General features: G+C 45.2%; 4 protein-coding genes across 4 annotated transcripts; 1 reads left to right on the top strand and 3 right to left on the bottom strand.

The window, feature by feature from the left end:
- Window positions 1–292: 292 nt before the first annotated feature.
- On the bottom strand, window positions 293–1,550 carry F4813DRAFT_392958 (lytic polysaccharide monooxygenase; the record flags this gene model as incomplete). The annotated part of the gene is made up of 5 exons (XM_049247349.1): window positions 293–712; window positions 765–814; window positions 873–1,188; window positions 1,250–1,402; window positions 1,461–1,550. The coding sequence occupies 5 exons, from the start codon at window positions 1,548–1,550 to the stop codon at window positions 293–295; spliced, it is 1,029 nt and encodes a 342-aa protein (XP_049096180.1).
- A 788-nt stretch (window positions 1,551–2,338) lies between these two features.
- F4813DRAFT_392957 (uncharacterized protein) lies at window positions 2,339–2,795 on the bottom strand (the record flags this gene model as incomplete). The annotated part of the gene is made up of 2 exons (XM_049247348.1): window positions 2,339–2,367; window positions 2,432–2,795. 2 exons carry the CDS (start codon window positions 2,793–2,795, stop codon window positions 2,339–2,341), a joined length of 393 nt encoding a protein of 130 aa, XP_049096179.1.
- Window positions 2,796–4,978: 2,183 nt separating this feature from the next.
- On the bottom strand, window positions 4,979–5,512 carry F4813DRAFT_392956 (uncharacterized protein; the record flags this gene model as incomplete). The annotated part of the gene is made up of 1 exon (XM_049247347.1): window positions 4,979–5,512. One exon carries the CDS (start codon window positions 5,510–5,512, stop codon window positions 4,979–4,981), a length of 534 nt encoding a protein of 177 aa, XP_049096178.1.
- Window positions 5,513–10,023: 4,511 nt separating this feature from the next.
- Window positions 10,024–12,350, top strand: F4813DRAFT_399133 (uncharacterized protein; the record flags this gene model as incomplete). The annotated part of the gene is made up of 5 exons (XM_049248134.1): window positions 10,024–10,161; window positions 10,218–10,916; window positions 10,974–11,284; window positions 11,357–11,704; window positions 11,768–12,350. The coding sequence occupies 5 exons, from the start codon at window positions 10,024–10,026 to the stop codon at window positions 12,348–12,350; spliced, it is 2,079 nt and encodes a 692-aa protein (XP_049096177.1).
- Between the last annotated feature and the right edge of the window lie 1,050 nt (window positions 12,351–13,400).

Below are 13,400 nucleotides of genomic sequence, written 5' to 3'. Positions count from 1 at the left end.
CGTAGATGCATATGTACCTATATGTACCTATAACACCCGAGGGAGAGGGACGGGCTAAACGGGGAGCTATAAATAGCCTCTACCGTTTGCTACATGTATGTACCTAGGTAGATTAACAATTGACGGGACAAGCCGTTGTAAATCAGAGCAAAAGAGACAATATACTTTTCAGAATAATTGTATAATGCTCATGCCTGAATAGGTAGCTTATATGAAGCATCCTTGTATTAATAAACGAGCGAAGCTAACTAAGTACAAGACTCATCTCAGTACGACATAAATCCATCCGCGTTTAAGCACACTGGGAGTAATAAGGCGCGGAGACCTCCTTGCAAGTAAGGCCTTCAGCACATGCCGTGCATCCCGTGTATCCTTGACCACCACACTGTTGGTATCTAGCCTGCGCGCATCCGGATTGGCCCCCACCAGCGCCCGAGGTAGGCTTGGGGGCAGATCCGATAGCGGTCCCGACGGGCCCCGAGCCAACAGCACAAGTCTTCGCGCAACCAGCCGAGCAGCCCGAGCCGGCCTGCTTCGTGGTACCGCTAGCGATGACGTCCGGACCCGGGTTCACGTAGTTGCTTATCTTACTGTGGATGTTGATTTGGATGCCAGGATCGCTGCTCTTGAAGGCTCCGGGAAGCTTGACGCCGGCCGGCAGGGCAGCAGCCTTGGCCGAGCCACCAGTGACGCTGAGCTGGTAGCACGACATCTAAATATATGAAAACATCTTGTCAGCTTTACGATCCTGTAATTCTGGGAACTTTACCGTTCTTTTTCGAGCGAGTCGAAATGGTAGCATTATCACTACTTACTACTGAGCGTTAGCGATTGCGTACATTCTAAAGGGGATTTCAGATTAATTTTTATACCATAAAATTGTGCGCCACCTGCTGACGACGCCGTGTGTAGAGCTATGACTTCAGCACGAAGTAAATAATCACCAGCAGGGGTATCAGCTGGGATCGGGACATCCATCTTTCCACAACATGAGTTGAGATCATTTGTGCCCCAGTTATCGGCGTCGCCGACTGAGCCCTTGGGCGACCATGAGTCTGCGAAGATCTTGTACCATGGGGTCGATCCGTCGGCCGATGAGGAGTCGGGAACCTGGCTGAGATATACGTTCACTGGGCCATAATGGGCTCCGCCAATTGCCTCGCTGCCACACTTTCGGTCACCGGGTTGCTTTATTATGGTCAACAACTCCATCTTAACGTTTTCTGGTACAGCATATCGCATATCATACCGCGTGCATCTCAACTGTCACAATGGAACCGGCTTTTACAGCACACTTGCCTGAGATACCTTTGGTGCCGCCCACATTGCATCGAATATCGTTGCTGTTGACGTTGGTGACGGGACTGTTAGACCCAGGCATACGAACACATTGGGCGCCGTGCTAACTAGGTTAGTTTAATGCCAGCCGATAAAGAGAGCTCAAGACTTATCATATCGACTCCGTCGACCCAGAGAGCCTGGAATAAAGAGTGCGCAGCCACCTTAGTGGCGGCCACCGCAGTAAGCGCTGCGTAAAGCGAAACCCTCATTTTTTTTCCAGGCCGGTAAAACAGCGTCCCAAAATGATACGGTTTCAGGTTAGCCTCGTAGTTTGGGTTCGCAAAGGCAATTTGACTGACGATCCGAGCTGAGAGTAGCCAGGGGTTTTATGTTTCCAGGCCGCCCCTTCGTAAAACCTGTCATCGCAGAACCAACACACCACGATTATTAATATAAGGACAAGTACATTCCGTCTATTTGTATTCGGCCAGATTCTTCATTTGAAAAAGCTAAACCTCAATAAATCCAGTAGATGTCATTGGACCGGTTGAACATCTCAGGTTGCGGATAAATTCTCCAGGTTTCTCTACGATCTCAATGCGCGCATCACATCTAGACAAGTCTATCGGCAATGTGATGATGGCCTGTATTAGAAATATGAGTAACTGCATGTTCCCATTCTATTTTTATCTTTACCTTGTTACCTCCAGGAGGCTAGGTAAGGTACGGATTTTTCAACTTGGAAACCTCGCCGGCATAAGTCACAAGCCGCAATAGTATGTATCTCATAATTGACCTTTCGAGGTTTGTCGGCTTTTCTATATAGAATAGCCTTTCAAGGGCAATGTCAAATTGTGTCCCTCCCCGTTGACAATCCGTATATGTGGGGAAGAAAGATTGACTCCGCGCTTGATAGCTGTGCCTCGATATATTGCCGTAAACTACGAAGTATAGTAGATGAGATATATGAGATAATGAAATTAATCGAGTATCAAAGGTCTAATTATTCGATTCCTGTCATAGACGGTTTGCGTGCGGCTTTTGTAAAGTCGCGAAGTTATCGCTGATCGGATGCTTCATAGCCCACTACAACATTGAAAGTTAGCAATACCTATCACCAAATCCGAACCCAACTCCGGAGTACACTCACTCCCAATTCTCCACCAGCTTCCTAAACCCCGTTGCTCCATTCTCTCGCCGAATTCAGTTACGGAGGCAACTTCTTCAAACCCGCCGTCTTTTAGCCGCTCGACAGCACTCCGGATCTGATGGGCGGCCGGTTTTCTTGCGCATTGGAAGTCCTTATATCGTAGAGCCTGGATCATATTGACCCAGCTACTGACGGAGGCTTCATCAGGTCCTTCGGCGTACATAATACCGGGCGATCCTCCACTTCGGATAAGCACATGCAAGTTGTGAAGGAGGGCCGCTTTCTTCACACGCGCAAGTTTCTTGCGACTAGTTATGTGATGAGTCCGAATCAATGCCGCGAAAATACTAGCGCTATGGCTCATCACGGTTGGTGCTATCGTGTGATGTAGATGACAAGGAGAAAATTGAGTCGCGTACCTACCTCGTACCTTAGTACTTTAGCCACCTGCTCAGCCATAATACGCGGGGGCGGGTTAAAGACTTCGGTACCTAGGTACCTAGGTATGTAAAATAAATCAAACAGGTACGATTTCAAAATAGCAACTTCTCTGAAAAATATAAAGCCCCGAAAGGTAAATGGTTTATTAAATAAGTACCTATAATTAATATGTTACCTATGTTGTCATTGGCTTTTAGGTACATCAGGCTCCCGGGCAAAAAAGGGGTTTACTCAAAGGTACCTAAGGTACCTTGTACATTCCGACTGTGGCTCACGTGACTATCCCATATAATTTACTCCTTGGGTAGGTACATAGCACATGGCCAGCTCCAATAGCAATCTCCGGCCAATCAGGCGCCCCGGAGACAGTCCGGTTATGAGGAGTCTAATGGGTGTCACGTGCGTGACGCCCAGTTGTCTAGGACTGAAGGGCTCATACCTAGGTACGTAACACTCTGGTTTCCTACATGCTTCCCCCTAGCTTACCGAGGAGACCACAACGCCAAGCTGAGCCGCAAATTTTCGGCTCTCTCTAGTAAGTTATTCGGAGCGTACTCGGAGTATATATTATTTTAGTTATGCAGTTACAGCTTTTTGGCAGGTATATCATGCTGGCATATATTGATCGACTCCTTTTTATACATTTTTATACTGTTGTAGGTAAGATATTTATAGCCGTTACGTCTAACACAGTCGTTCTAATTCTAACTTCGACTTTGAGAATTGTGGTTATTCTGGTTATAGCACGCGGGGCCCAAGTCATCGTGTCCCCAGAAGTCCTTGGTCTGTATAGTATATAACGAAAAAATCTTCTTCATGGTAAAAATCTACAATAAAATACATAGACAGTGTTTAGTATGCACGTTCAAATATGAGGCGTGGGGGTACAGCTTGTTGGCGTCCTGCGAAGTCCCTCATTGGAGATTATTTTTAGACAGCAGAGTACTTCCTAGGTACCTCCTAGGTAGGTAAGTATGTAATTATAGCCAAGAACTACGCAAGTTCAGCTTCTCGAGACTCTAGCTAGTCTTCATCAGTCAGCGCGTTGAGCGCTTGCTTAGTATTCGTCGACAGGTTCCACTTCTATTAGGCGAATTATACCAATCCAGATATGAGCATGCAATAAAACGAGCCGCATATTCCCGGCAACAAGGTAGACCCCATGCAGATCTGGGAGGGCTAGGTATTAAAGAAAAAAATTGTAGGGTAACAAAGTCAATATAGCGTCGCTGCTGTTTGTTCTTGAGCTGCTTCAATGCTTCAACTACGTATTTCTAGAGTCCAACCTGGGGGGATCTGACAATCTTCTTTACCAGCTGATCAGGTCAGCTCAAGTTGCCGCCTGAGAAGTGCATTGCGTACATATTCGCATAAAAGCAGCCGTCCTGCTAGGCAGAATAGCGTCAAAAAGATACCCCATATGTACTAGCCACCAGAGTGTGGGTCATTTTTTTGGACGGCATTCTCCTGGGTATGTAGATCTCGAGGTTCGGGTTGGCCATCTAATATGCCTACACGGGGTGGCAATGCGGTATGTTCGCGTGACCATCGGCCCATCTTCAACCCAGCCCCGATATGTATCCAGACTATTGTCACATCGTTTTCTATATTTAATCCCCATCTAGGTATATTTTACCTCCTCCATCATTCTTAGATCTATATATGTGATAATAGAAGACGAGAAGAACGAAGAACCTCGCGTCAGCTACCGATGTAACCGAGTAAGACCAGGTTTGCGAATATTGGCAACTAAGTAGAACTTAAAAGTCAGCAGCTATCATTTGAAGTAAAATTGTCCGCTTGCCGAATCATTAAGTATTCTTCCAAACCGAAAGGGGCTTACTATGAAGTGTTATGTCCCATCTTAGCACGAAGCCTTTCTATCTGGCTTGCTCGAGTTACGGCGGCAGCTAACGCTCAAATTTGTTCTAAGTTATTCCCTATATATTCCTCATAGAAAACGCGTCGATAGCCTTGTAAGCCGTCGCTCTGTTTCATACGGGTCGACAATGGAAAATTGCTAGAGATTCTCGGGCTAACTTATCTCGAAGAAGTTGAGATCGAATCGAGAGGTGTCGGATAGTCGTATAAGGTAGTAGATTAGAACTAATAGGACTGCTGGCCATCGCTCTGGATGGTGTCGGGGGCATGGTCGTGCGATTCTTCCTGGACTAGTTGGGGATCATAGCCGTTAATACCATCAACAGGCTGGGCCCAACCATCTTGGTCGAATAGGAGGTCCATAAAACTTTGCGATCCTACTGTTGAAGAAGGGCCTTCTGACCCATCGTGTGCAGTTGCCGAACCGGACACAAAAGCTGCTTGTTGGGACGATGCTAAAGCTGAAGGTTGGAAAAGAGAAGGAGTTATTTTAGGCGCAAGCATTTCAATGGGTTCCCCGACCCTTATTTGAGAAAATAGTTCGGCAGCTTCATAGTCGGTCCCATTTTGCAATACCCCAAACACTATTTCAAAATTCTGTAATCTAGCTGCGTCGTGCTCACTTAGTAGCTGTAATCTTCCGATATCCCTTTTATTCGCTTCGTATAGACACGTATCGCCGGTTTTCTGACATCTCCCGCACATGGGTCGGTTTCCATCACACTGCGAAACCTTTAGCTTCGAGTTTCTAGGGAGCATCATGACACATGCTGATCATAGCGGTGTTCTTACCTTGGCTTTCTTTAGTTTACACGGGGAGCATGCCTATGATGGAGGGTGTTATGGGTGGAAGACATCCTCCTAGTTGGCGTATGGGAACCTCACTTACATTCCTTGTTAAGTTCCTGCGGGGACCAGGTATAGATAAAGATGTCTGGCTAGGTGTTTCACCACTGCTAGGTGAGGCCGGCGCTGGTGCGAGCTTCTTGAAGTTCCTCGGCTCCATAAGACACAACTTGGTCGATATCTAGAACGCGGCATATGCGATTTTGCTGCCCGATATACAGGTGCTTAGTTAATCGAAATAGTCGAGAGAATCAGAGATCAGCTGAAAATAGCAGAACCAATCAGACGTAAAGGTTGCCAATCAATCGTAGGTTTCATGAATTTTAGGTGACTCGATCATTTCCAAGGAGATAGATAGAAACGTGGAGCTTAACAAGGAAGATTGCAAACCCTTCCGGAGCCGGCTCCGAATAGCCAATAAAGAGAGACCAAAATCTTCAATAGACAAACTACTAAAGATGTATAGATTTGGTCATATTGTACATGGCGTTGCAACAGGGTACATAGCCAACGAGAAATGTATGGTATTGTTATGTATATAGAATCCGCTACTAAAAAGAAATCCTAGGGATTTGCTGAAACTTATTACTTTCTAATGAGCTTTTTTCACTTTGCCAAGTAAGAATTGCCATTAAGTTTAGGTACTTATTTATTTATCTAAGAGGTAGGTAGGTACTTAAAGTAAGTGGATAAAGGCTGGTCACATTAAGAAAATAAACTCTTAGCTTAACCGGGGGGTTTTTTTTATACAAATATATAAAGATGTAATATTAAACCTAGTTTAATACTAGTTATTCATATTTATTCATATTTATTTATACGTTTAAATAATAAAATAATAACATAAAAGTCCAAAGGTAGCTTAGGTAAGCATGTGATGTGGCAAAGAAGAGAGTGGACAACAATGAAGCGGGTAGATTAACTTTGTTATATACTTACCTTTAATGACTAGGCCGATAATGGCGCGTCTACAGCATTCATTACATGTAGGACCACGATATAACAACTCAAGGTTGAAACCAAGCAGAAAAGAAGTTGTTTAGAGGGGTAAATAATTTTTCATCTCAAACGGGGTTTTCCATTTCGAGATATTGATATCCGTAACAGATCGACCAGATGGAAACCCAACTTATTACCACATCGATAATATTTATTAGTTAATACTTTAGTAAGGTAGCTTTTAACCAGTTAGGCGGTATCTCAAGAAATAGAAGTATCGACCTGCTACATATGTGGTTTGTTTTTATCTTAAGTTATTCCTACTCTCACTTACATGCATCCTCTACCAGATACGGATTTCGTGTCAAGTGTAGTACCAGAATAAGATATATGGATAATCCGTTCATAGCCAGTTGCTCCAATATTCTTGACCAATATATCGTGATGGAATGCCCTCCGAATGTGGAGACGCACCTAGTCATTTGAGACATGGTTTTATTGTAACGTACAACGTAACTACTTCAATATTTGTAAATGATTGCTGTTGTTACTTTGCGTCACTCGTCGGCAGAAACTTTTGGTATAACTATGCCACTATTGACGAATATAGCAAATTTCATCGTTTGCTACTTTTAGCCCCGGGATCGCTATATATTCGAATTTGTGATGGCTTTTAGCCACATCGTGACGTAGTCAACAGTTCCTAGTTTCGAGAAAGGATTTGGAAACACGTCTGTACTCTCAAATTTGACCATACAGGCTGCTTCTAGCATAATATCTAGCCAATAACCAAGCATGATCTTCGACTTTTAAGTGGTATAACATTATCTGTCGTTAAACCCCCCGTATTCTTTTTTCTATCCGACTAGCTAACCTCGCTAAATAGCCTGGCTAATGACATTGGTATATTTGTGTCAATCCACAGGCCCCAAAAGCAGATTTAGCCGTTACGGCCCACACCTCGTTCGAATAGGTGATCAATTACACCTGGCTGTGGAAGAGCCATTTGCTTGCCTGGCACCAACTTACAGGCATCAGAACGGGAATGATAGAATGCCATATTAACCCCTTAGACCTGTATAATCCCCGTGATAGCACCAACGGTCTTGCTCCCCAGAAATCATATATGGAACTTGGTTCTCGGGAATTTGACTTCCTCGATAACTTCCATATCTTGGGATGGGGAATCTCTACACGAGGAATCATCGGAACGAACAGTGGCTCCAACCAATTCGATCCTGCTGCGAACGCTCCAGCGAAGTCTAGCGGTATTGATGGCCATCTTGTAAATGATCATATTTTCTTCCGCGTTATTGTTACGTTCTATGACTTCTTTCCCCGTCCGTTTAAGGTCTCCGTCTTACCCTTTTGAATAATAGCCCGACAACTAGGTCACCAAGATGGCAATAAATCTCTCAGCTGCCACAATTTCCAATTGAGCGAACAGGGTATAACATTGAGGACGTAGAAGGTAACGCAGACGTGAACTTTATACAGCAGGGCAAACGCAGGCAGAGCCAACCCAACTCATCTTCTACCGGTGATGATGACTTCAGAGTCAGAGGCACTCAAAAGGTGGTAAGGTTTGAGAAAAACTGCGTGGCGGCTACCAGAGGCGGCAAGAAGAGGAGGCAGACAGCGGGTCTTTAGGAAAGCGAAAGGGAACTTGCGACCGAAAGAAACGCGTTGAGTTCCATAGCAGATGCGTTGCGAGAGGAAGTTATCGGGCTTAAGAACTAGTTGTTTGTTGGGGTTCTAAATGAGGCATCTAGAACAAAGGATGCTTTCAGTATGTATAGCCATAGGTCCATGTGGTTAGCTTGGGGTTCCCCGCGGAACAACGAAGCTGGTACCATGCTTCTTAGTCCACCTCATGATGGTGTTGAGACGGCATGTGCGATTATGCGGTTATACCGAAATACATAACCGAAGAGAGCGCTAAGCAAATTGCCTTAAGGTTGGACGGAGTTGGGGATATTGAAAGGTTTTCTCTGCTTTCTTAACCTCCTAGATCTAAGATTGATCGGTTCGGACATTGGAATAGCGTTGGGGCGACGTTTTATAAGTAGTGAGGGTTCCGGGTATGGGAAGGATTTCGAGGCGGTACTCGCTTTGATACTCAATAGATTGCCAGAGTAAGCTAGGATGGAAGTGGCCAAATGTTACAGCATTTACACACATAGTATTCGCCCATCCGCGTAAATGCAGCCGCGAAAGGCGAAAAAGACACTACCATAGTAGCCCTACGGGAAATTAGGTGGAGCTGTATTCGATCTTGTGGCACTGCCGCTTGTATGCTTCCGGCGCTTGCTCCTGTTGAGCGGCTGGTCCATACGGGGATTATGATACCGGAGAACACAACTTGAGGCAATAAAACAGCAGAGGCAGAGGGAGATCTTCTTTTCTCTGTTCCACTTAGCATACGTCTTCACTTCTGATCCAGAAAAGTATTATACCATGATTTATACAATATATACGTCAGTGAGTCCGTCCAACCTATTGCTATCGCATTATATTATAGCCTAATAATAGGTATCTAGTGGACACAGTCAACCATCATTTTCTCCAGTGTACGTCAGAATAATTATTTTTAAGCTTCCTCAAATGGAATTTTTGCATTAATCACCCCCTAATTTTGCTTGAGACTGGCTCTTCTGGCACGATGTTTAAAGGGTAGGTGTCTACGCGAATCTTTGTAGCAGTCACATTGTAATGGCAGAATACTAGAAACTTATTTTTGGTAAGAAGCTTTCGTTAGTCTACACCCTGGTTGGAACGTTATGCCATCCATATAAGGGGCATTTTTCAAGTACGATATAATGGATCTCTAATATCTGTACAGTATTCACAACCACACCAATTAGAAGAAACCAGGAAACCCAATAGATAGCTTGGTTAAATTTCCGTATCATTAAATCGTCTTATTGTATCAGTAGAGCGTTTATTTCCCATAGTAGCTATTTGGGTAGGCTGCTTCGGGCTGAATAATACCAAGACTCCCTGCTAGATATCTAAGATGTAGGAACCGCTTACCTGTGGATCGCCCCTTAGCCATCCTAGTCTGCTTAGATGAGTTTTTGTGTACAGTTCTAACGAAGCTTTAAAAACATAATCATCAACGACGTATCTTCCATCTCCGCTACCAAATATTGCCAAAGAAACAGGACATCATGTGGGTCTCAAAACTGCCTGTCCCGGTTGCATTCTCTCTGTTTTGCATGCAAACGCCACATTCAAACCACCTAGGCTCACAGATCTCGCCCCCTGACTGTTAGATGTACCCGGTTCTAGCACAGTCGAATAATATAATCAAGTATACGTCAAACACAAGGAACAAAAGCATTTCGCTATCAAGAACATATGTAGGGGTCAGCAATTTCTTCTCGAATTTTGTTATACAAAATAACCGCCCCAATATATTTGGAATTTCAATTATAATACCTCTACTAGTCAACAAATAGTGTCCTGTATTGCGCGTATTCTGTATGTCGCATCCTCTACGGCCACTCTTGCCCAACTCCCCCAACCCTCCTCGCGTGGACATTTTATCGCAAACCCAACATCGTGTAAAACGAGTAGCCGCTCCAGCGGCTTGTGAGTCCTGCCGAAAAAGGAAGAGCAAGGTCGAAATATTCCTAGCTTCATCAACATACCTATTTCGAAGCTGATTGAAACGTAGTGCACTGCCGAACGACCGCGATGTTCTGTCTGCGTTGAACGACAAACACCCTGCGAATACACGACACTCCCGACAGAAACACACCTAAGAGCGCAGAAACGCAAGCTGACGGACCTCGAGATTAAATGCCAAGCGTACGAGGATCTCTTTGGGATCATGCGATCTCGACCTGACGAAGAAACTGCCCAAGTCTTGCAACGACTGCGTATGGGCGAAGATGCGCAAACCATCGTCAAGGCTGTCCAAGACGGTGATTTGCTGCTTCAACTTTCGCTCAAGCCAGAGTTCCGATTCCGGTATGAATTTCCGTACCTCCGGGAGATGCCCCCTTTCCTGAATCAATGGCATAATCCATATCTCCAGTCGACCGTATATGAGAAGGCGGGTACACAGTCGCACCAGCCACAAACATACATAGAAACACTAAGAGACGTCTCGGAAGAGTCTCAGAAGATGTATCTTGTGCCGTATCATGCCGTCGAACTCGTTGATCCTCGAATATCGTCTATGAGCGTGTCAAGCTGGACAACAGTTTCCTCTGATAACTCGATGCTACGCATGCTTTTACAGATATATTTCGTTTTTATATATCCTTTCCATCCGTATTTTCATAAAGATTTGTTTATTGATGATATGTTCGTTGGCAACAAGCGCTTTTGTTCCCGCCTGCTAGTGAATGCTGTTCTCGGTGCTGCATGGGTAAAGAAAGCCTCTATATAAACAGCATTTTAGACTGCCTATACTAATATCGTGAAGCATGGCTATAGTCGGATGAAGAATAGGGCTGAATATTGGATTCCCGATAACCTAGGTTATCGATTTCTTGCCGAAGCTCGCAGGCTCTTCGAACTCGAACAGGCACAACCCACGATTACCACAGCTCAAGCGGCAGCCATTATCAATTTGACGTGCAATCTCAATGGTATTGACGAAATAAGCTGGGCCTATACATACAAATCCATCGAAATTGCTCGAGATCTCTCTCTTTTCTCCCCTAGCCCGGATGAAAGTAAGGAATGGCAGGTCGCCGCGGGAACAACAGCGTGGTGCTTGTTCAATTGGCAAGCGTAAGATCCCTTATCCTCACCCACCCGGCACGTAGGCCTAGATAGTGCTACTTATACTGAGGCTTACTCTAGACTCGCCACTTTCCACACGTTCCAACCGCCACTGGTTAAAGACCCGCCGAATCGTCCACTCCCCGACATCGATGATACCTCGTCATTTTACGGAGAAATATGGGTTAAATATCCCCTCAGCCGCGACCCGATACCTATATTTAACGGCTTGGTGTTCAGGGCAATTTCTCAGTTCCGTGTCATCATGAATGAGATTACGGCACTATCGTTTAGCCATCTAAGGAACTTCAACCGAATGTCTCTTAATGCTGCCATAGAGTTCAGGGAGAGACTCTCAACTTGGTATGAAAATCTACCAAAGCCACTCCAAGCACAAGATGCTGTTATACCTTCACACCTCAAGATACAGTAAGGTCGTCTATTGGTTGCAACGGTTTCTCCAAGCGTAATCACGTTACTGACGGCTTTTAGTATGCATTACCATGTACTCCTCATCAGCCTCTTCGAACCGTTCATGCAGATGGGTTATATACATGCCGAAGCGAACCCCAGTATCATTGTCAAGCATTCAAAAGCTTGTTTCGAGACACTTTTGCGGGCCTACTATTTGCGCCATGGATTCGAGTCTCTTGATATCACGCTCGTTCAATTACTAGCTCTGCTAGGATTCGGCACTCTGAAAGATGTCTCATTGGTTGAGAAGGGTTCGGCGGCCCACGAGGCTATGCGGTCAACACTTCTACTCTGCGCCAAAGGATTATGGGAACAGGGGCAAAACTACTACGTGGCGGAAGTAGTCTTCCGCCTGTTTAGACAGTCATTGGATGCCGACGATGCTCAGCTGTTCAGGGACATCACCGAAGTCGAAGAAGGCGATGGCCGGCCAAATTATATGGCCCTTGAAATTCGGTCTAGGTGGCCCGTAGGAATTTTCAGCATGGCAGATGAACATTCCGATCGTACGCTCAACCAATTTATCCACTGGTGGGAACACCACATGCAAGCAGCCATGGAACAAGACAATCCTAACGTCATATTGCCACGGTATCCCTAATGCTATGGAGCTTAAGGAGTTAAGAGATTGATTTGCGGATTTTAAAGATGGAATTTTGTCAATTCCGTTAGTCCCGTCAACACTGAATCATGAGAGCTCGATCTACATGGGAGGGGCAGGGGGGTTGTTCTACATACGAATAATCAGTACCTACCTAACCAATGACGCTCGCTACGGCATGTCACACTCGGCTACGTCGCGCCACTCTTTGTACCCTTACTAGGGTTCGGAGTGGTGACCGATGTGGTATGCCCATGTCGATAACATTCCGCCTAGAAGGGATTGCTCTTCGCCCCCGCTATTTGAGCCGCTGCCTACATGCTTCCATGTTTCCATGCTTCCATGAAAGGGGAAACTTGCCACCCACGTTCGGTGACCACAGTCATGCTTCTATGCGACACACCATTACGCGATGCAACCAGGCAAATAATTCTCGGACGAATTTTAAATTCGGGTTTATTTTTGATTTGTTCCTTCTCAATTCTAGTACTTAAATTGCTAGTTAGATGGATTTTCTATGGTGCGTTGAGTAGGTAGATATATACCCTAAGAATAGGAGTCAGCCCCTGCGAAAGGGTTCTCATTTCTCCAGACGTTCACCAGCTTCTCGGCGCTGGAGGGATTACCAACTAGTGTTCGCTATTCGCGTCTTGGGATTCTTTTATCTTCCGTCGTTTTTTCCCCATGGAATTCTCGAGTTTCGAAGAACGAGACCTAATCGTCCACAGCTAGGAGGGTAACATGTATTCTGCTGCTCTAAGGTAAGGCCTCAAAACGACAATAGCAGCCCCACGTGTAAAAGCGTAGGGACTGTCGCGTCTCTCACATTATAGTAATGAGCAGCTCTCCATTCCCGAGACGACATGCATAATTTTGCAAAGACATCAAAAAAGAAAACAGGTAAGGGGGCGACGCAAGGTAAAACCACCATCGTCGATCAATGGTCGGCCAAGATCTCAAGGAAGGGTTTGATTGGCGTACGACGGCGGTTGGTTATCAGCCAGTCAACGAAAGAGAACGATATAGTCAACTCAACGAGCCGGACTTGCG

Source organism: Daldinia decipiens (assembly GCF_022478715.1).
Source record: "Daldinia decipiens strain CBS 113046 unplaced genomic scaffold F4813scaffold_39, whole genome shotgun sequence".
Taxonomy (NCBI): Eukaryota; Fungi; Ascomycota; class Sordariomycetes; order Xylariales; family Hypoxylaceae; genus Daldinia; species Daldinia decipiens.
This window is presented reverse-complemented; position numbering and strand designations above follow the sequence as displayed.